Source organism: Artemia franciscana, chromosome 9 (assembly GCF_032884065.1).
Source record: "Artemia franciscana chromosome 9, ASM3288406v1, whole genome shotgun sequence".
In the NCBI taxonomy this organism is placed as follows: Eukaryota; Metazoa; Arthropoda; class Branchiopoda; order Anostraca; family Artemiidae; genus Artemia; species Artemia franciscana.
The window spans coordinates 24,795,630-24,817,232 of NC_088871.1; the positions used below are offsets into that span (position 1 = coordinate 24,795,630).

Genomic DNA, 21,603 nt, shown 5'->3' on the forward strand with positions numbered 1-21,603 from the left:
ATTTGTCAAGAATGAAAAGTTTGAAGCAAAAACGGCATGTTTTATCAATATTGATCTATGGTAGATGTTTAGTTACCGTGCCAAAACTAAGAAATAACGAATAAACTGTTTAAATGTAATAGGTTCAAAATTTTAGAATTATCCAGTTGGAATAACCTTTTCCTTTTTTCATTGCTTAAACCTCTATAGATGAGATTTTGAAACCAAGTATCTTTTTAAAAGAAGTATATTTTTAAAAGTATCTTTTTAAAAGTATCTTTTTAAAAGAAGGGTTCAGCTGTCTCTCCAGAAATATTCTAGAATGATCTTTTGCAGTGAAGAGGGGGGGGGGAGATGTAGCATATACCATGTTAAATTGGAAGTTTTGACTAAAAACTAAAATTTTCTCTTGTAACAATACATACAGCAATTGTTGTGTATCACACGGTGGCAGGCATATACACAAGAATATGCTGATAGGAGTGGGACGAGCAAATTATTTTATATTGCTAATGTAGGATATATGCAGACAAAGATATGTATAAAATGTGCACTGTGCCTCAAGAGTCTCCCCCTTCCCAACGCCCTCATGCATGCTTATACTTTTGGTGTTGTAAAGCCCAGTTTGAGAAGTATCATTTTAATTAGCAAGTGAGCTGAGTATTCTGCTTCTTAAAATATTTACAATATTAAAAATGAAAATTCCCTTCCTTCATGAATACTGTATTTTAATAAAGCCATCCCTCTGTAAGTGAAGTTAAGTCCATATTTGTATCTAAATTTCTTGTGTTATAGTTGCAGAAGAGAAACATAAAGATTTGTATGAAGCAAGCTAGACTAGACCCCAGATTATTTAAACTAACAAGCTTGTCGTGGCAGATTGACATCTGACACAGATGTATAACAAATTAAGTTTCTATAGCAGCCTTTACTCCCCATTTGACTTTTTCTAGCATTGAAGAATTTTCATTGAAGAAAAGAAGTAAGAGTCGTTAATCAAAACACTATTGATAGACGAAATTCTTTTCAAAACAGAAAAGACGAAATTAAGTTCCGTAAGCCCTCGCCCTCTTGGCCATTTGCAGATATTGAGGAATAGATAGGACTCAATGGATAAGCAAAAGAATTTGAGTGTTTAAGCTTAGCTCTGAGAGAAAAGGGTAAATTTTCATCAAGAAAAATGGCCAAGCAACGTCCCTATTTAGAGTCCAGCTGGTTTGCTTGATTGAAAGCAAAATTTTTCGGTTCTTCTGAAAAAAACCTCTCAGCCAAAAACGAAATATCCCAAGGTATAGAAGCCGTCACTACTACTAGTGTGAATTATCTGTGACCTGTACTTTTTTGTATATTTTTTCAGTCCTTATAATTTGTGTTATCATTTAAATTGTTTGGCCTTCCCTTTATTCAAGTAAACTTAGATTATATATTTATTAATTTTTGTTTTGATTCTGCTTTTTCCCAGACAGTATCGTTGCTTGTTTTAATAAATTTCAAGGTGTACGGGAAATAAAACGAAAATTCGGTTTATTTTTGTTACCCTAAAAACATGTTCTTAAACCTTTAGTGTAAAGGTCGATTGATATAAACTGGTGAATGTTGTTAGAGATGTATTGAATAACGAATTTAAATCCTTTTTTATTCTTTGCACATATAGGGAAAACGTCTCACTCAGGGAACTACTCTGAACAGGCCTGTGGATAATAATTAAGTTGTGGGGTGAAAAGAGAAACCGGCAAGTTACATTCACCGTAGAATGTAATAGGTGACATCAACAAGATGCTAAGGTTTCCAACCTTATTCTGTCTTGACAAAACTCATAACCGTTTCTTTACGGTTAAAACCATCGACAGGGCTTCCCAGGTGTATTCACGCCAGTTAGGTTTATAAGGTTTTGGTTCAATGGCAGAGGTGACGTAAATACTTGAAGCAATAGAAAAAAATAGCAGCCTATATTTCAAAATTTGATCATACTTTGTAAGAAGTTTGAGCCAAGTGGAGGCTCATCATTGGTTAATGGGTTTATTATTACCAAAATTTGTTAGCTTCAAATATATGAATGAAAACAGAGCGTGACGAATCAAAAGGTATTCCACATATATTGGCGACTGAGGATACCCGATGTATGCTGGTGCCCCGAAAACGTTACTGGCACCACTCCTAAAAGTTCAAAATAAGGCAGGTTTAGCCGTTCCTCACGACTCTCGAGTCTGTTAGTGAGAGGCTGGGTGCCGTGTCAATGGCTGTCTTCTGCAAGTACTCCCTTCTCTAGATTTACCTCCCTCTACAGAGTACTCAAAGAGCAGCTAAATCCAACGTTGTACTTCGATCTGGAACGATCTTCCTGAGGAAGTTGCTCTTAAAAGTTTCTCTGTTAACTCTTCCAAAAGTAGATTATTAAAAAGTTACTCTTAAAAGTCTAAAAACCTCGTCAAAAGACTTGTGGCAAATCGGATATTTAATTATGCCTGGTGTTATGAATTTAGGAATAAAAAAAATTGAATGGAAATGATCGCTATCCAAAATTCGTGTATACCCGGAAAGTTGGCTGGCTAAATTACTCTTCATATGCTCGAATTCCCCAGTTTAAATTGGAGCTCAGCGATAGACGTTTCTTTTATAAATATGCCCCTATTTGTATTTACAGAACCGATAGTTTATGCTTTTTGTATCAGTAGAATATAAAAGAAAAGTTTGACCGCTGCCACCATTACTAACTCGATCAAGCCCTCACTAACTCATGGGGAATAAAAAGTTTGAAGTAGTAGAATCTCCTTACTATTACAAAATAGTAGGTTTGATCCAAATCAATGCAGGCAAGTCAATTGAACAAGTCATTTAATATTCCGATTGTTTTGAATTTTCCTTGTACTGGTGGTTTTCGAATTTACACTTTTCAGTTTCCAGTGCCTTGGACTAGGACTTCTAGGGCTGTATAATGAGCTCATTTTCTTTTCAAAAAGTCATAGATTGCAAAGCAAATCGCAAATGTCTTTTATTATGGAAGTTGCGAAAAGTAAGTGCTCATGTGAAGACCAAAACGTACGTAATTGGACACAGAAAGATATGAAGTTACAAATTATCCAAAAGAACGGTGCTTGAAAATGATTATAGCAAATAAAAATTTTCCCAAGCGCTGAATTTAAATGATAATCTATCAGCTATGATTTGATCCCTGGAATCAATCGTGATGTCTGTTGCTCACCAACGACCAGCTTTAAATCTTGGTTCGAATTTCAACAAAGAAACTTTCATAACTTACGAAGTGGTAATTCTTCTAAATTTTGAAACGAATCTGCCAGTACTTAAGAACAGCCTGGGGCATTTTTACAATTGAAAAGAACTGTAATAAAACAATGTTATAGGAAAATTGTAAAATGGGGATAGTCTTGGAAGCTTTGGAGGGGACTCATTCAACTGGAAAATTCAAAGTAACATCGTTAACTTTTCTTATATCCTTAGAAATTTTAATCACATCACGTTAACGTTTATAGCATTGTTACTCTCAATTTAAATTCTGCCGTTGTAAGAGCACGCTAGAAATCTCACTTGTTATTTTATGGTAAATAGGCTAGAAACTTGTTACAAAAAATAGCTATAATGCCGGTTCTGTCGGCTAGGCTGTTGCGTCCTATGAAGTTTTATCTGAAGGTTAGTTTGGAACTTTGGGCCTGAGTAAACGTCTTACTGTAGCGGTTGAGAGAATGGTCTTTGAATTTATGTATGCTACAAAGTCATCGAATACATTTTTAATATTTTTGTCTTTAGTATTTTTAATTTCTTCATTTGTTTAAAATGCCTGTGGATGAGTTTTCGAGTGTTCCAAGTGTTTACAAGATTTTAGCTTTGAAAGTTAATAAAGTCTCTCTTTGTAAGAAGAAATAGAAATTGGTATATCGAATACTTCCACATGATCAGGAACGTACGGCTTGAGTTTTCTTACTTGTGACTCGTATTGAATACAGGCTTATGAATCAAAACTATACAAGTAATAAGTTTGTAGCTTCTTTTTCTTCAATATTGTCCTTTAAAAGGTTTAACAAAAGTACACGAGGAAAAATAAATAAAAAACAATGGTATCTTATTCTGCCTCTTTGTACATGAAACTTTCAGTGACTAGCCTGCCGGCATGTGCGATAAGTTTGGATCCTTTTGTAGTGCATGAGCAACTGATGAGAACTATAGAATAGCCAAAAATAGTTGTGCAAAAATTCCGAACACATAGTTCAACATTCCGTTCAAATGGCATAGCAAGCGTTGAATAGCTGCTTCGCACCCATGCCTAGTTTAGCTTATTAGTGCTCCTAGTTTCTTTCCGTGACAATTTAAGTAATCAAAGACTTGACCCTTTTGGCTTTGTTTAGTGCAGTATTCATGTCTGTGATGAACGATGAACGAAAAATCGGCGATTTACGAGTTCATTCACTTCGACAGGTATCAGCGTCATCTACATTTATGACTATCTACAGTCACATAGATGGCTATTGCGCTTTTGATGCAGCAGACCATGAAAACGCTCATTAACATGAGACTTCATCCATTTTCCTTACGCCATCTACCCGTTTAGACGAACTTGGACTCATGATATAGCTTTCCGTTTGTAGTTTCAAACGCTTGACTGATTTTAATGCTTTTTAAATTTTACTGTAAGTGCCTCTACTTTTTCGTCGAAACAGTCGTTGGAATTTCCATGACTGATTAGAAAGGGACTATCAGAAAGGGGAACATCTTTCACAGGATTGGAACCGAAAAGAAATCACTGACAAGTAATCTTACTAAATGAGTTTATTTCCGGGTCTTATAGCCGTTCTCCATTCTGACTCCATTTCTGTTTGATGAATTTAATATAAAATTTTGAGCATAGAGAAGAGTTTGACTTTTTTTAATGATATCTCATTCTAGGTTAGACATGTCTTTTTGTTAATTTTACTACCTTTTAACCCGCAAAAAGTAATAAAAAAACAACATAAATGATTAGAACTTTCAGTGGGATTCCTCATACCCCATCTCACCAACCCTTAAAAATATTGATAAACTCCACCATGGGCTTTTATGAGTAAATATAAACCAAAAATGAGTTCAATGTATACAGGGCAAGTGTTCTATTTAATGTTTTCTTTATCTAAAAGCCATTAAGCCACCAAATAAGCTAAAGAAAAACAAACTTTAATGAAAAAAAAACACATACAAGTTATTTGAACTTAACTAGCATCACCAACAGCCTTTTGTAAAAATGAAAGACTATCTGAAGACATCACACACATAATAGAACCACACAAGTATCAATACAAAACCTAGGGAATGGGATGGGAGGTGTATCATGGCATAAATTTGTTGTAAATGTTGAAGCAGTCCTTTTCCATGATCCCTCAAGAAGAACTTCCTTTTATCCTTGGAATATTGCCTCTGAAATTGCCGTTGCTAAAGAAATCTAAACACAACTGATGTATTCTATCTACCTTTCATCTTCATAAAGGATACCTGGAAAAAAGGAGATTAATTAATATTAATCGTTGACAAATTTCAAATATGGTACATTTCAAATGGTATAAACGATCCAACTAACAGTCAACCTTAGTTAAGGCGATCCAGTACCTTGAATCATATTGCGAGTCTCAACGTTGACTGACCGTTACAAAGACAAAGGACCCATTATTGAATTCTCTATGGGGACTAGTTATCATCGAGAGCTGTCCAGAAATCATCAAGAGCTGGTTTGGCTGTGAAATTTGAGTGAAAAGACAGAAACGTTTTACGTCTCTACTGTCGGATAGTTTGTAGATCAAAACACGTGACACCACAGGAAACCCCCAAAGCGGCCAAATTTCTCGAATGCTAGTTCCTTTTAGCTTATTTTAGCGATTTCCTAGCTGGTATTTCTAGCTATTGTCCTTTCCAGAACTTTAAAAATAAAATTGTGTCCAATCTAATTGAAAAAATTACACTTTCTGATGATGTGTTTTAAAATAGAATATCTCTACCCCCAGGACAGAACGCTAGAAGTTAAATCGTTTTTCTAAGATTTGTAGGAAATTAAGTGTCGGCTTTTAGTTTTCAGGCAATTATTCAGCTCCTTTAGCTAAGCTCTAATAAATTCTGGCAAGATCATCCAATCAGTGCAAAATAAATTGGCCACAACAACCAAAAAAAAATAATAATGGACAAGATAGGGTGATCCTTTGGACAATAATGGACAAGATAGTGTAAACCCATTTAGCTACTTTGGAATCTTGGATGTGGCGATTCAGAAGGTGCTTTTTAGTTTTCTTGGAAAATTTATATTTTAAGCCCATCTGCTCCAACAAAATAAGTTATATCAACTGGTCCAAAATCCTTGTTTTCAAATTGGGTTTCGTCTACTTTTCTCACCCACAGATATAGTTAAAAAATTGATTTTTTTTTTTCTTAGATTTTTTTTTTTTTGCATACTGGATGTTAAAGAAAAATTTCCTTACGTAAGAGTTTATCAATAGTGTTTTGTACAAAGGCTTCTATTCATTTGTGTAAAAAATTATCGAATTGCATGCCTTCAATATATTAATTAGAAATATCGTTTGCAGGTGACAGAACAATTAATTGGAAGAGGGACGAAAAGGGCTTACCACTGTCCCTGGAAAATGCTCCTCTGAATGTAAATTCTTGATTTAGAAAAAAATCGATTAATATCTTAGAGAAAAAAAACAATTTTTTAAATGAAGTAAAACTTTTTATTAAAAATCAACAATGTCATTTATCTAAAGCTATGGACAATTTTTTTTCCTATTTTTTAAGATTGAGAGACCGAGATCAAATACAAAGTATCGACTTACTAATTGCAAATAAATACAAGTTATCTGAACTAGTAAATCACCATCAGAAAATGAATCACCTTCAGAAAGTGAATCATCATCAGAAAGTAAATCACCATCAGTAAGTGACTCACCATCGCCCCTCTCCCTTAGAAAGGATTTAAAGGAGATAATTCATTCAGCTCAGTAGTGGGTTACATTTTTATTCTTTCTTTGTTTGTTTTTCTTGAGCCGTCCTACGCGAGTGGTTGACACGCAAGACTTGAAATTTTATGCCCGTAAGGTTCGAGTCCTGGTGTTGCTGATTAGTTAGTTTAGAGAAGGGTTAGCGGTGGACCCTGTAAGCTCAGTCTGAGTCGACCCAGATCCAAATTGGTACCTGAAGAAAACGGAGTGAAAACGGGAAGTGTCGGTTGATTTACCCCCCAGCTACACATTGCAGTCCCGGTTGAATTCAGAGAATCCAGGGATCAATACGTAAGCTACATAGACCCCTGGTCAGCATGCGTAAAGTTTTTCTTTTTTTTTTTTCATTCTGGGGTTAAAGAAGGCACATTGAGCTCTACCTTTTCGTCTGTCCGATGTTTTGTTTACTGTGTTGATCTAATCAAGTTTAATTTAAACAAAAAGGGATACCACATTTTCAGTCTTTGCACCCTCCAGTAGATTGCGTGTCGTGTGACATACCGTTTTTGAATTATCAAAGCCAATATTTCATCCCTGTTCTAAAGACACTGGTATATCCAAATTATTTTAAGGGATAGGCATGTAGTAGCAAGAAGGGTAATTGGGAATTCAAGAATCACATTTCTTAGCCTAGCTAGCTGGGGAAATGAGGCTTGGAAAGCATTTAGAAGCTTTTTTGTAGAAAAGTTTATTAGCAATTTTAGCAAAAGCTTTTAATAGCTGGTTCAAAACTCTTTGGGCAGTTGGTGATGTCCAAAGCAGCAGTTGGTGCTGCTTTTGGGCAGTTTGGGCAGTTGGTGCTGGTTCATTAATATTATTTCGCCCGTGCCTGGACCTAGTTTTTTTTCAAGGCATGTTTCGTCCTCCACATAGGATGACCTACGGAGAGGACTATAGGAGGACTATTCAATCATTGCAGTGGCCTTTAAAGACCTCAACCTAGGTTACAACTGATCTAGACTGATGATGAAAACTTAAAGTAATATACTGAAGGACCTGAAGCTATATATTGGTTTACATTGCGATATTTCCGTCATTTAAAAATATAAAAAATGTGTTGGCATGTCGATACGTTATAGCTAAGATGTATATCAATTAAGCTTGTGATATATCTACCTTATTGAAAGATTAAGACAAAAATATCGATATATTGATACATTATACATAAGCTACAAAAAAAACATATCTAGCAGTACCTCCACGGTTTAGAAAGATTTTTCTTAATGTTTTGACTTACTGATATATATATATATATATATATATATATATATATATATATATATATATATATATATATATATATATATATATATATATATATATATATATATATATATATATATATATATATATGTATAGGGTGACCCAAAAAGATCCGTACCCATATTTTATTTGATAAAAAATCCATTTTTTTTACAAATATCCTTTCTGTTGCAGGACATGAAAGGTGAACCTTTGGATGATCGTTTGCAGCTATAGTTACCCCAAAAATGTCTTGGACCAATCAGGAGAAGATGTTCTCCCTGGAGATCTATTTTGCGACAAAATCATACCAGAGTGTACAAATGCAGTTTCGAAAACTTCCATTGTTGCATCTTTCCACCAAAATCACGATTGTTACTTGGGTTACGAAATTCAGTGCAGGAAAGAGAGTGCAAGGAAAGAAGAAAACATTGCTGTAGTGAGGGACTACACTGTCCAATTAAACGTGAGAACACGCCACAGTGACTCCCTTGTCATTCCGAGTTCTTGGCTGTGTCTACGTACTGATTTTCTAGGGCTGCGTTCTACTGAGTCCCTTACTGCAGCAATTTCTTCTTCTCTCCTTGCATTCCTTGCATGTCCTTGCACTCCTTTGTCATTCTGAGTTCTTGGCTGCAACTATGCACTGATTTCCTAGGGTTGCATCCTACTGAGTCCCTCACTGCAGCAATATTTTCCTCTTTTTCCAGCCTGAATAAGTTCCCCCTGTGGCTTTAGAACATAAGCCCACAACTATTTAACTATTTTGGAAAAATTCGTCCAAAATAGGTCGCAAAATAAGTTGCGACAATTGAAAAGTTTTCGAAACTGAATTTGTACACTCTGGTATGATTTTGTCACAAAATAGGTCTCCAGGGAGAATATCTTCTGCTGGTTGGTCCAAGACATGTTTTGGGCAACTATAGCTGCAAACAATCATCCAAAGGTTCACCTTTTATGCCCTGCAACAGAAAGGATATTTGTTAAAAAATTGATTTTTGATCGAATAAAATATAGGTACGAATCTTTTTGGGTCACCCCGTATATAGATTTATCTTAAGATATCCCTTTTAGAAGATTAAAATAAAATATACTCATATATCATATATATAAGCTATATTTCAATCTGTCTTGCAGTATCTCTACATTTTAGAAATATGAGAAAAAAATAACTAATGTATTACATCCATGAGAAAAGGCTGATTATCAAATCATTGATAAATTAAACTAGATCTACGTTGCATTGGCAACGTGAGGTGTTGCAACAATGTTTGTTCGGCTTCGTCAAGCAAAGTGTTGCGAGAGCAACACTTTGGTTTTGTTTCCTCGCTTCGATTAAACGCTGAAGTTGTTAATCTGTAAGGATTTTAAAATAAATACTAGGCACACCAACTTGCAAAAGTTGCAAACCCCTTGTTGCTGAATATGGTTATAAGCTAACATCTGACTGTTGCTTAAAACTCCCCTAAATGTCTCACAATTGGTATCGGTCTATTTTTGGCTTCAGTGTGTACCTTGCTACTGAAGTTATCAACCCCTTTAAACTTTCAATCTGGTATATCCCATAAGGGAATTTTTCTACCAAAAAATGAATGACATATGCTTTGATCAGCTCATCAAGAGCTATCAACTGCCGTCAAAGAAAAAAATCTATCTGTCTTAGTTCAAAAGTTGACTTTTTTGCCGTAGGCCAAGTTTTTAATGTCATCACTTAGAAAGGAGCAAAGAATAAACTCTAATTTCCTTAGCAAGAAGAGAACTTTTAAAGTTTAAGAGGCACATCTGATACCATTTCTCTACCGCAATCCCAAGTGCAAAAAAAAACAAATGATAAACTCTGCTGAAATTAAACAGAAATGGGTAGAAACAATAGGTAGCAGCACTTTCGGACCCGTGGGAAAATACTACTTTTTATTTCTGTAAATTTTTCTATTTGTCACTCAAAGAAGATACATTGGCTGTGGGGTCGGCTAATTGCCGCATATATTTAACACTTATAGATGTTAGTTCATCTTCAATTTTAAACTGGTGCCTGCCTGCCTGCCTGCCTGCTATAACGAAGCTTTCCACTCTAAAGCAGGAACATGGTTTTATGAAAAGAAAGCTTGACTGCATAACTTCAGATAGTTCTCTCTGACACAGGCTATAAAACTCCACTTCATTTCACATCTTTTAGGCTCTGGCTCAAGGACAAGCAAAAACCATCCTTTTTGGCCCCAGGCAAGAGTTTTACGAAGCTTTTCAAAATGCAAAGTCATTTCCATCAATCCAGCTTAAGGTCCACACTTTCTGTAAAAACTGCAGAGGTTAGACCCTTACCACTTTCTAGGAATAAGCTGGAATCGGGTGCAAGGAACACTATAAAAAATAAAAAATCCACGACAAAACCAAAAAGTGTTGCTCTCGCAACACAATACAGATAAGAGCGACACTTAAAATGGATTTTGAATGTCTACTTCACTTGATTAGTTCCTATATCTGCAAATAGTGTCATGCAATGTTGCCACCTATAGAATGGAAGTGCCCTTTAGCATTATTATGGTCAATTTCTTTTTACTGACGCTCAGAAAATCGCTGTGTAGCATGCAAATTTGGGCAATTGTAGCACTTTAGGAACTGACCGTGGTGACAACCCTGAAATAATTGCGAGTTTCTTTTGTTATAATCACTCGACCCTTTCAATTTTAGTCAGATTAAAGTTAAATTATTTTGGATTGCAGGGCAAAAAATAACTTTTACCTTTTTGTATATTTGGACATAAACAGCAAGTTCTTTTTAATATCTCAAAATTTATTTTTGGGTTTATCTTGAAATCAGTCTTCAAATCCCCATTCTTAAGAAAATTTCATAAAAATTTAAAAAAATTAAAAAAAATATGAACACTTGAAAGCTTGAGCACCCCAAGATTTCAATTTCAATCTTAAGAAAATTGAATTTTTCCTGGGTAGCAGGGACAAAAATTCATTTTTTAGCTTTCTTTGCGCTTGGAGATAAAATACTCCTCTCAATACTTTGATTTTCACTCTTTGAAAAATCTTATAATCAGTTTTCGCCCTTTATGCTCGAAAAATTTAAATCCTCTAAAACTTTAAAAATTTTTTGGTTAGCAGAAAAAAGAATCATTCGAAATTTTGTGTTTACGCCCACCCCAAAAAGAAGAAACAAAAATATATAGTGATAAGAGTCAAATATTTTATTTTTGGTAAACATTATCCATAGGTTATTCTACCTTGTATTCAAGAGATACCATCTCTATTTCATGATTTTATGTCTATTTCGATAATTTTATAGTCTATTTTTTATTTATTTATTTTTTTCTGGGGAGCAGGAATTAACAACTTCCTACCCAGAATAGATGCCCTGAATCCCAAAATTAGCAGGCTGCTACTACAATTTCGGAACTGAAAGAGCATATGGAATGCTGATATTAGCAGGAAAATTGAAAAACAAATTACTCAAAACCCAGGGGTATATCCAACAGGAAAGGGTTAAATCTTACCTAATTAAAAAGACTATCAGTAGACCATGAACCATAATGAGCATCTGTAAGTTCACCAGGACATTCTAAGACCGGTGGACTATCATACGCTGTTTGTAGGGATTCATCTTCTTCAGTTGAAATGCTAGGAGAAAAGGTTTATTGGTATGAAATAAAGGAATGATAAATGTGCTCGAGTTGGTCTGTAATATTATACATTACAGTTTATATTATTACGTTCTGTATTATATTATTACACTTGGTCTGTGTTATTAGGTAAATTATAGATACATAGATAAAAAATTATGTTATAAATAAATTCTTGGAAAGAAGGAAAAGTCTATGTCATTGAGATTCTGTTTCTAGATTAGATATTTTTTTATTTGTTTTATTTTTTGTTTTATTTTTTTTTATTGTTTTTGTTTTATTTGTTTTATTTTTCTATTTTCATCTTCTTCAGTTGAAATGCTAGGAGAAAATGTTTATTGGTATGAAATAAAGGAATGATAAATGTGCTCGAGTTGGTCTGTATATAGATAAAAAGGTAAATTATAGATAAATTATAGACGCATAGATAAAAAATTATATTATAAATAAATTCTTGGAAAGAAGGAAAAGTCTATGTCACTGAGATTTTTTTTCTAGATTAGTTATTTTTTTATTTGTAGTTTTAATTTTGTTAGCGATTTGCTTACTTTGAAAACACACTGAATTACCTACACAGAAATCTAAAATAAGTACAGAAATGTGAGCCAAAAACTATCTCTATTAAAATATTAGCATAAAAAATTCTTTCTGAAGGAAATTTCTAGTTTTATTTTAAGCTCACAGAAATTTCAAAAGAAATTCAGTCTTTCAACTGAAAATAACGAGCAACATTAGAAATTAAAACGAACAGAAATTAGTACGTATACGAGGAGGGTCAACCTCTCCTTAATATCACGCTCTTTACGCTAAAGTTTTTTTTTTTTTTTCCAGTTATCTAAGAATGACTCCTGAATCACTAAGGCCGTTTAATTAGAAAAATAAGCTCTTTTAAAAGTTATAAAAAAAAGCCTTAACGTACAGAGGGAGGTATTAAAGAGAGGACGACCACCCTCATAAACATAGCAATTTCTGTTCGTTTTAAGTTTGAATGAATAATACCGCGCTCTTTATACTAAAGTTTTGTTTTTTGTTCCAGTTATTTAAGAATGACTCCTGAATCACAACACAACGGCCGTTTAATTAGAATAACAAGCTCTTTTAAAGGTTATAAAAAAAGCTTTAGCGCAAAGAGGGAAGTATTAAGGAGAGGGCGAACACCCTCATACACGTAGTAATTTCTGTTCGTTTCAAGTCTTAATGTTGCTCCTTACTCTCAGACTTACTTTCCCAACGGAAAAATTCCTCCATTGAAAGATCTTCCCGCTTAACCTCCCTCTGCCTCCACCAGAAAAATCACACCTGAAAAACGTCTGCATACTCTTCCAATAACCGTTACTATATGGAAGCAATGGGCAAAGATCATAGCTTGCAGCCTTTTCTCCGGGTACTCTGGAGGGAGGGGAGTCAAATTGTCAAAGATATAGTCATTAGATTTTTTGACTATGCTGAAAAACAGTATATTTGGTCACTTAAAAAGGGCACTAGAACTTTTTATTTTTGATCAAATGAGCCCTCTCCTGATATTTTGCGATCGCTGGTTCGATACGATCATCTATGAGGAAAACAAACAAACAAATAAACACGCATCCGTCATCTTTCTTCGGGTAGAAAATATAAGTCCACATGTTTGTAAAAATGAGCATGAAAGTCGGGTTCTCTGGAGTCCTGAATTTAATGGTGGCATTTTCATTAAGATCACTTGATAATTTTTTTTTTGGCGGGGGGTATTCCCTTTTTTCTAAAATTATGAAAATTTTCTTAGGCTCATAGCTTTTGATGGGTAACACTAATGTTGATGAATTTTACATACTTTGAATGAGCATCGAAATCGATTCTTTTGCAGGATTTATTGTCAGCCGGATTCTGTTTTTTAGAGTTTCGGTTACTATCGAGCCGCTTCACTTCTTACTTACAGTTCGTTACCATGAACTGTCTCAAAAAATATAGTTATGGTGTCTTAATTTAAGTAGATAAGGGTATTTGGAACTTTCTCTGGGCCTCCAGGGGTAAAAATAAGCTACATACACAAAAGGGAGCCTTTGGCACGTACCACCTCCCACCCCCCGTAAGTTTCTAGATCTTTACGATCTTTCCTGTTATTTCTTAAATCTTCCACATAAATAGTCTGTTTATGGTTTTTTACCTTAAAATGGTTATGCCTTCATTCATTTGGAATGTGGCTTGTCAAAACAGATTACGGCGTACCTTAGCCTATGCTTATGGTTCAAATTGTAAGACTTGCAATCACTGACCGGTTTGACTAGCCATAATAATTTCAGGAAGATGTACCAGAGTTCATATTCTGTAGATTGGATTAGCGCAGATCCGTTCAAAGGGGGAGGGACAATCGAGTCAGCTACTCTAGGCACCGCAGCTGGGGGTTGTCAACTTTGATCGAACTTTTCACTTTGATTTGGCTTTTTTTGCTAATCTTTTAGTCAGGAGGGGGCACTGTAATTAATTTTTCCCCGGGCACTACCAAACCCGGTATATACTATAGTAACCAAAACTCTAAAAAACGGAATTTTGATATTCAATAGATATATCAAACGGATTGGCTTTTTTATCCTGATTTCAAACATATAAGTTGCATTGAATTTAGTATTATTAATCTAAGGCTACAATCCTGAAGAAATTTGCATAACTTTCAAAAAATGGGGGAAACATCCCCAAAAAGTAATACAATCTTAATGAAAATCCCACCACCAGATTCAGCATATCAGAGTGTCCTTTTTAAGAGACCATAAACATTGAGGGCAACTAGACTCCCTCCCATGCCCCGTTTTTCACAAAATAGTATCATCAAAATTTTTAGATAGTTCATTTTTTTCGGCATAGTTGAAAAGCCGAATAACCCTCCACAACCCCTAGAGAAAGATCTTTAATTTATGAAATTTGCCTCTTTTTACGTATAATATTTGTTACTGGGAAGTATGCATACATTTTTCGGGGGGGGGGACGAATTTTATGTTGAGGGGATTCTCTATGGGGAAAATTTTTCATTGGTAGGGTAATTTCTAAGGAGTAATTTTTCAGAAAAGATTTTCCACAGGGGTGACTTTGCCGAAATACCATTCTTCTAATGTCTTGCTCTCTCTTTGCTGACTCAATTTTACGCGTAGAGATGTTAAGCTTAATTGCCCAAGTTAAACTTTCACAAGGATTGAATAGTCTAGAGAATATATCCGTGGGGAGGAAGGATTTCTCTGTGAATGTGAAGCCATATTTCCTGGCATTATTTTAAAAACGATCAGAAATTAAATAGACAAAAGTTTTTTTTTTTAATTGAAAGTAAGGAGCAACATTAAAACATAAACGAACAGAACCTATTGCGTATATGAGGTGGGTTACTCCTCCCCAACACCACGCTCTTTAAGCTTCTTATTGTTCTAATTAAATGAGCCTCGTGTTTCAAGAGTCGCTCTTAAACAACTGGGACACAATTCCAACTTTAGCGCAAAGAGCGGGGTGTTGAAGAGGAGCAAAAAAGAACGAGAGGGGAGGCCTAGTTGCCCTCCATTTTTTTGATTACATAAAAAGGCAACTATAACTTATAATTTTTTACTAACGTTTTCATAAGTAAAAAATATACGTAACTTACGAATTAACTTACGTAGCGAACTTCTATATTCGTATGTTTTATTGCATATATGAGGGGGCTCACCCCTCGTCGATACCTCGCTCTTTACACTAAAGCTTAAATTTTGTCCCAATTCCTGAAGAATGACCCCTGAATCACAAAGGCCGTAGAATGAATAGTTGAAATTACTAAAAATAGTTTAGCGTAAAGAGCGAGGTATTACGAGGAGATAAACCCCTCATATGCGTAATAATTTCTGTTCGTTTTAAGTATTAATGCTGCTCCTCACTTTCAGTAGAAAAAACTTTTCATGTTTATTTTTTCATTGTTTTTTTTAAATAGTGCTAGAAAATCCTGCGCCCCGTCCATTGAAAGTCTCTTCCCCCTATGAGAAGTTCCTCCATGGAAAGATCCTCCCACGTAACCCCCCCTCAACTCTCCCCCCAAACAAAAAAAAACTGAAAACGTCTGTACACTTCCCAGTAACCATTGCTATATGTAAACACAAGTCAGAGTTTGTAACTTGCAGCCCCTCCCACGGGGACTGCGGGGGAGTAAGTCGTCCCCAAAAACATAGTTATTAGGTTTTTCGACTATGGTGAATAAGATGGCTATCTCAGAACTTTGATCCGGTGACTTTGGGGAAAAATGAGCGTGGGAGGGGGCCTAGGTGCCCGCCACTTTATTTGGTCACTTAAAAAGGGAACTAGAACTTTTAATTTCCGTTAGAATGAGCCCTTTCGCGACATTCTAGGACCAATGATTCGATACGATCACCCCTGGGAAAAAAAAAAAACAAACAAAAAAACAAATAAACACGCATCCGTGATTTGTCTTCTGGCAAAAAATGCGAAATTCCACATTTTTGTCGATAAGGGCTTGAAACTTTTACAACAAGGTTCTCTGATACGCTGAATCTGATGGTGTGATTTTCGTTAAGATCGTATGACTTTTAGGGGGTATTTACCCCTATTTTTTAAAATGAGGCAAATTTTCTCAGGCTCGTAACTTTTGACGGGTAAGACAAATCTTGATGCAATTTATATATTTAAAATCAGAATTAAAATGCAATTCATTTTGATGTAACTATTGGCATCAAAATTCCATTTTTTTGAGTTTTGGTTACTATTGAGCCGGGTCGCTCCTTACTACAGATCGTTACCACGAACTGTTTGATCAAAATTCATTAAGATCCGATCACCCACTCGTAAGTTAAAGATACCTCAATTTTTCTAATTTTTCCTTTCCCTTCAGCCCTCCAGATGGTCGAATCGGGGCAAAACGGCTTTATCAAGTCAATTTGTGCAGCTCCCTGACACGTCTACCAATTTTCATCGTCCTAGCACGTCCAGAAGCACCAAACTCACCAAAGCACTGAACCCCACCCCCTAAATCCCCCAAAGAGATCGGATCCAGTCTGGTTACGTCAATCACGTATCTACGACATTTATAAGCGTTTTCCAGGATTACCGGTTTTCCCTTTCAGCTCCCCCCAGTGTCAACAGATCTGGTCGAGATTTGAGAAATGAGTTCCTTCTAAATATCAAATTTCATTAAGATCCGGTCACCCGTTCTCAAGTTAAAAATACCTCAGTTTTTCTAATTTTTCAAACTAACAACCCCAAACTCCCCCAAAGAGAACTGATCTGTTCCAATTATGTCAATCACGTATCTATAACTTGTGCCTATTCTTTCCATCAAGTTTCATCCTGATCTCTCCACTCTAAGCGTTTTCCAAGATTTTCGGTTTCCAAGATTTCCAGTCTCCCCCTCCAACTCCCCCAAATATCACTGGATCTGGTCGGAATTTAAAATGAAAGATCTAAAACACAACATCTTTCTAAATATCAAATTTCATTAAGATCTGATCACCCGTTCGTAAGTTGCAAATACCTCATTTTTCTAATTTTTCCGAATTATCCCCCCCAACTCCACCAAATAGAGTGGATCCTGTCCGGTTATATCAGTTACGTATCTAGGACTTGTGCTTGTTCTTCCCACCAAGTCTCATCCTGATCTCTCGACTTTAAGCGTTTTCCAGGATTTGCAGTGCCCATCAACTCCTCCCAATCTCACCGGATCTGGTCAGGATTTAAAATAAGAGCTCTGAGACACGATATTCTTCCAAACATCAAATTTCATTAAGATCCGATAATTCCTTCGTAAGTTATAAATACCTGATTTTTTCTAATTTTTCAGAGTTACCGCCCCCCCCCCAATTCCCCCAAAGTAAGCGGATCCGTTCCAGTTAAGTCAATCACGTATCTAGGACTTGTGCTTATTTTTCCCACCAAGTTTCATCCCGATCCCTCCATTCTAATCGTTTTCCAAGATTTTAGGTTCCCCCTCCCCCAACTCCCCCCAATGTCCCCGGATCCAGTCGGGATCTAAAATAAGAGCTTTGAGACATAATGTCCTTCCAAAAATCCAATTTCATTAAGATCCGATCTCCCGTTCGTAAGTTAAATATACCTCATTTTTTCCAATTTTTCCGATTTAACCGTCCCCCCACCCCCACCCCCATATGGTCAAATCGGGGAAACAACAACTTCTAATTTAATCTGGTCTAGTTCCTGGTACGCCTGCCAAATTTCCTCGTCCTAGCTTACCTGGAAGTGCCTAAAGTAGCAAAATCGGGACAGACAGACTGACAGACAACCAGACCGAACGACTGACAGAATTGGAGAGAAAGAGATTTTAGAGGAGAGACAGGACAAGCTAGTTACATTAACACACAAAAAGCTAAATTATGGGGTTATAGCAAAATGACTAAAACACAGAGGAAGAGAGAAAGAGACAGAGAGCGGTAAGAAGGGGAGAGATAGAGAAAGGAAAAGACAGAGATTTAGAATGGCGGAAAGACTGGCAGGCACAGGTAGAGGGAAAGAGGAAGAGAGGGAAGGAGGAAGTGAGAAAGAGACGAGTGAAGCAGTGTAAGCTACTTACATTGGTTGAAAGGGCAGTAGCCTGGGCATTGGATAGTCAATTGGTACAAAAGAAGAAGGGTCAGCATCAACAAAACTCCCAATTGAATTATTGCCCGAAAAATACCCAGAATCCCCGACAGTCTCATTTGGCTCAACTTTTATTGGCTCAAGCATTGCAATGACAACATCATTATTCTGTTCGTACAAACATGGCTCAGAAAGTGGCCTTGGCTCCAGTTGCAAACCAGGATACATATCAGGACTATACGAGTGCATTGGCGGCTCATTGAGGTATTTTTGTTGTAAAATTATGGCTCCTAATTCTTTCTCAAGTAAATCATCAATACGTGCCTCCCTAGAAAGGTTGAGTAAGTCGGGCATATTATCCGATTTCCTTCTCTTCTGGGATGAACTTATTGGGGCACTTTTAGGTCGAGCTGGGAGCGTATCACGAATAGTCTTCCTCTTTCTTCTAGTCTGAGATATTTTGTTCCTTTCTAAGATTAATTCAAGAGAAAATGCATGAAGTTTCGACTGACTGAAAAAACTCTGTATTTCAGTATTGTCAGATCGCTGGATTAGAGTTTCTATATCTTCCACAGATGGGAGAGAACCAATATTTTTTAAGGCCCATGTCACAGAGCAGTCAGATTCAGCGTTTTGTATCATGTTGTGGATAATGTGAGCTAATTTATTTGACAGTTTTTTCACTTTCAAGGAAGTACAATACTCCTCACCTTGAAACAGTGACAAAATATTTTCTGGCAAATCTTTTTCTAAGGCCGTCTTCGGTTGAACACAACCATTTATTAAACCTTGGATTAAATGTCGTCTGAATTTTAGCCTGTATTTGTACCTTCTTAAGCAGATAGGGCAACAGAGAGCAAGATACAATGATTTTTCGGGCAGAGACTGAAGAACTGCCAGCATCTCAGAGTCAAACTCGTCGTCATCTTTTCTGCGATTGTCAATTAATAGTTGAAGTTTGTTCCCAAGATGAAGCCTCTTCTCTATGGACAGACCCAAGATCGACTTCGATGTGGACCCATGAAACATCTTAAATTGGTGTGGCCGTTGTCTTTTATTTGTGTCTTTTGCAGAAGATGTCTCTTGCATAAATTGCTTGTCTTTATCCCAAACTTCAACATGATTGGCGTCAGCTAATGTCAAAGCAGTGTCGAGATCGATGTAATCTAATGTCTGGGTTTGAATGGATCGGAAATCTGTACTGTGTCCACGAGAAACAGTTATTTCTAAAGTCTGAGCTTCAGGACTGGAAGCAGCACAATTTTCGAAATGTTTATGAAATTCATGATTTTTAAGAAATGTTTGTGAGCAATTTGGACAGGCTAGAAATTGCATCGGCTCCATTTTAACGGTAGGAAATGCAGAGTTATTCGACACAGATAAAGACGTCAAAATATTTCTTTTGGCAACGTTCAAAGTATTCAAGTCAAAATCTTGTTGGCTCGAATTTTTTGTTGCTAGGGCTGGGGGTGTTTTCAATTTTGATGAAGAACGTGTATATCTCAGGGGAGTTGATTCTACTTTGGGTTTACGATTAGAAGTCCCACTAGCTTCAAATAGCAGTTTTCCCTTTGGTTTCACCTTCTTTGTTCTTACACAGGGAGGTGGTTCACAATCAATCCCTTGGTAACTCTAAAATAAGAAAGAAAATCAATGCTACTCTACAGTTACTTCACAGGTGATTCCTAAATAGCGTTTTAACTTTAAAACGCTCTAAATTTAACTTTAAGTAACAGTAACAATACAATAAAAATAGAAATAAAAAAATAATCGTTTTAGCTTACGTTTTCAATGTATTTTTTTTTGGGGGGGGGAGGCTATCATGAATTACGATGCAAATGAAACAAAAGCATGGAACACAATGGAATCTACCACCAACTGTTTTTATGTTCATGTAGAATCTAAAAATCTGAATACATTTGACATCTACAAGAATTATCCGTAATAATATCATAACGACCAATTACAAAAGAAGATGCAAATTTTCAAAGAAGAAAAAAAAACAAAGAAAACAAATGCGCTAGAGGGCGAAAATGAGAGAAACAGTGTCTGGGGTTGCATAAGAAAGGCTGTCTTCTTCGATGATGAAAACCAAGAACACAACAATCAACTAAAAAAGAAGATGCAAATTTTCAAAGAAAAAAAAACTTTGAAAAAGCCAAAAGAAAACAAATGCGCTAGATATGCGAAAAGGGCGAACATGAGAGAAACAGTGCCTGGGGCTGCATAAAAAAAGGCTTCTTCTTCTCTGATGAAAACCAACAAACGAAAAGAGAACAAAACCAAAATAGTGCAACAAAAAGAAGAATACAAGCTAAAAATAGCAAACTAGAAATATCTAAAACCTTAAATAAAACACATCAGACATAGAATAATAGAAGCCAAAAAATTCAGGTAGTAACAAATTATACGATTCAAGATACTTCTGTTATATCAGGATTTTTTGCGTTCTCTATTGTTTTTTTGTATTATGATGGGTTACTCCGGTTTTATAACTTCAATTATCTTTAATACTACTAAAAAATGCTAAAGTTTCCTGTAATTTTCAAACACAACCCTTTTTTAATCATAAGAAGTTCAATTATATTCTGTGTCTTTTGACCAGCCATCGCTTAAGATCAGTAATGAGATTTTACTAAAACAAGATTTAGCTAGTTCTAATTTGAGGCAAATGGAGTTTCCATAGAATTTTCTGATTGCTTCACATTTGTCTGAACAATTCTGATTGGCTGATTTAAGCAGTGCTGATCCTCGTTATTGGTCAAATTTCATTGTGAATGGGCCTTTACTTATAGTTGGCTCGAGACGACAGCGGCAAGCCTTCCCTTGCCTTGCAAGAAGTGGGACAACAAATTAGCAATGCTACTTGGCAATTTTCAATTTAGTTGGCAGTTTTTGTCTGAAAATGCCACTTTTACATATAAGAATACTTTTTAGTCAAAGAAAAGCTATCAAAACACAAGTTGTGCTGCTAAAGCGTTGGCGGCTTTTGGAATTCTGTCGAATTCTGCTACTGGCAGCTTTGGCCTTTTCCATACCTGGCCTTCCCTTGCATCCAAAAATTTTCTGAAAATTCTTTCACGATCATTTTCTATTTTCGGTGGCATTGGGGATTCCGTCGTGAATTTTAAGACGTTATTATCCCCGGAATGGCTAAATCCCCCTTCAATTGAAGGTCAGCTTTGTTGCAGTCAATCTAATGTTTTCGTCTTCCTCCTCTGCGCTTCTTTCATCCTACAAGAGGCTAACATT

General features: G+C 35.9%; 1 protein-coding gene and 1 long non-coding RNA gene across 4 annotated transcripts in view; one reads left to right on the forward strand and one right to left on the reverse strand.

Annotated features, from left to right (window-relative positions):
- Window positions 1-1,417, forward strand: part of LOC136031182 (uncharacterized) — a 28,241-nt gene extending 26,824 nt beyond the window's left edge. For all 3 annotated transcript variants that reach the window (XR_010618448.1, XR_010618447.1, XR_010618449.1), the window contains exon 3: window positions 933-1,417. This is a non-coding gene — a long non-coding RNA (uncharacterized LOC136031182). The remainder of the gene's footprint in view (window positions 1-932) is intronic.
- A 3,704-nt stretch (window positions 1,418-5,121) lies between these two features.
- The window catches only part of LOC136031181 (uncharacterized), a 117,405-nt gene continuing 100,923 nt past the window's right edge, over window positions 5,122-21,603 (reverse strand). Inside the window, exons 5-7 of the mRNA XM_065710535.1 lie at window positions 18,344-19,983; window positions 11,692-11,815; window positions 5,122-5,457 (exon numbers count right to left, since the gene is read on the reverse strand). Coding sequence (XP_065566607.1) covers window positions 11,692-11,815; window positions 18,344-19,983 — 1,764 coding nt within the window. The 3' untranslated portion in view covers window positions 5,122-5,457. The remainder of the gene's footprint in view (window positions 5,458-11,691; window positions 11,816-18,343; window positions 19,984-21,603) is intronic.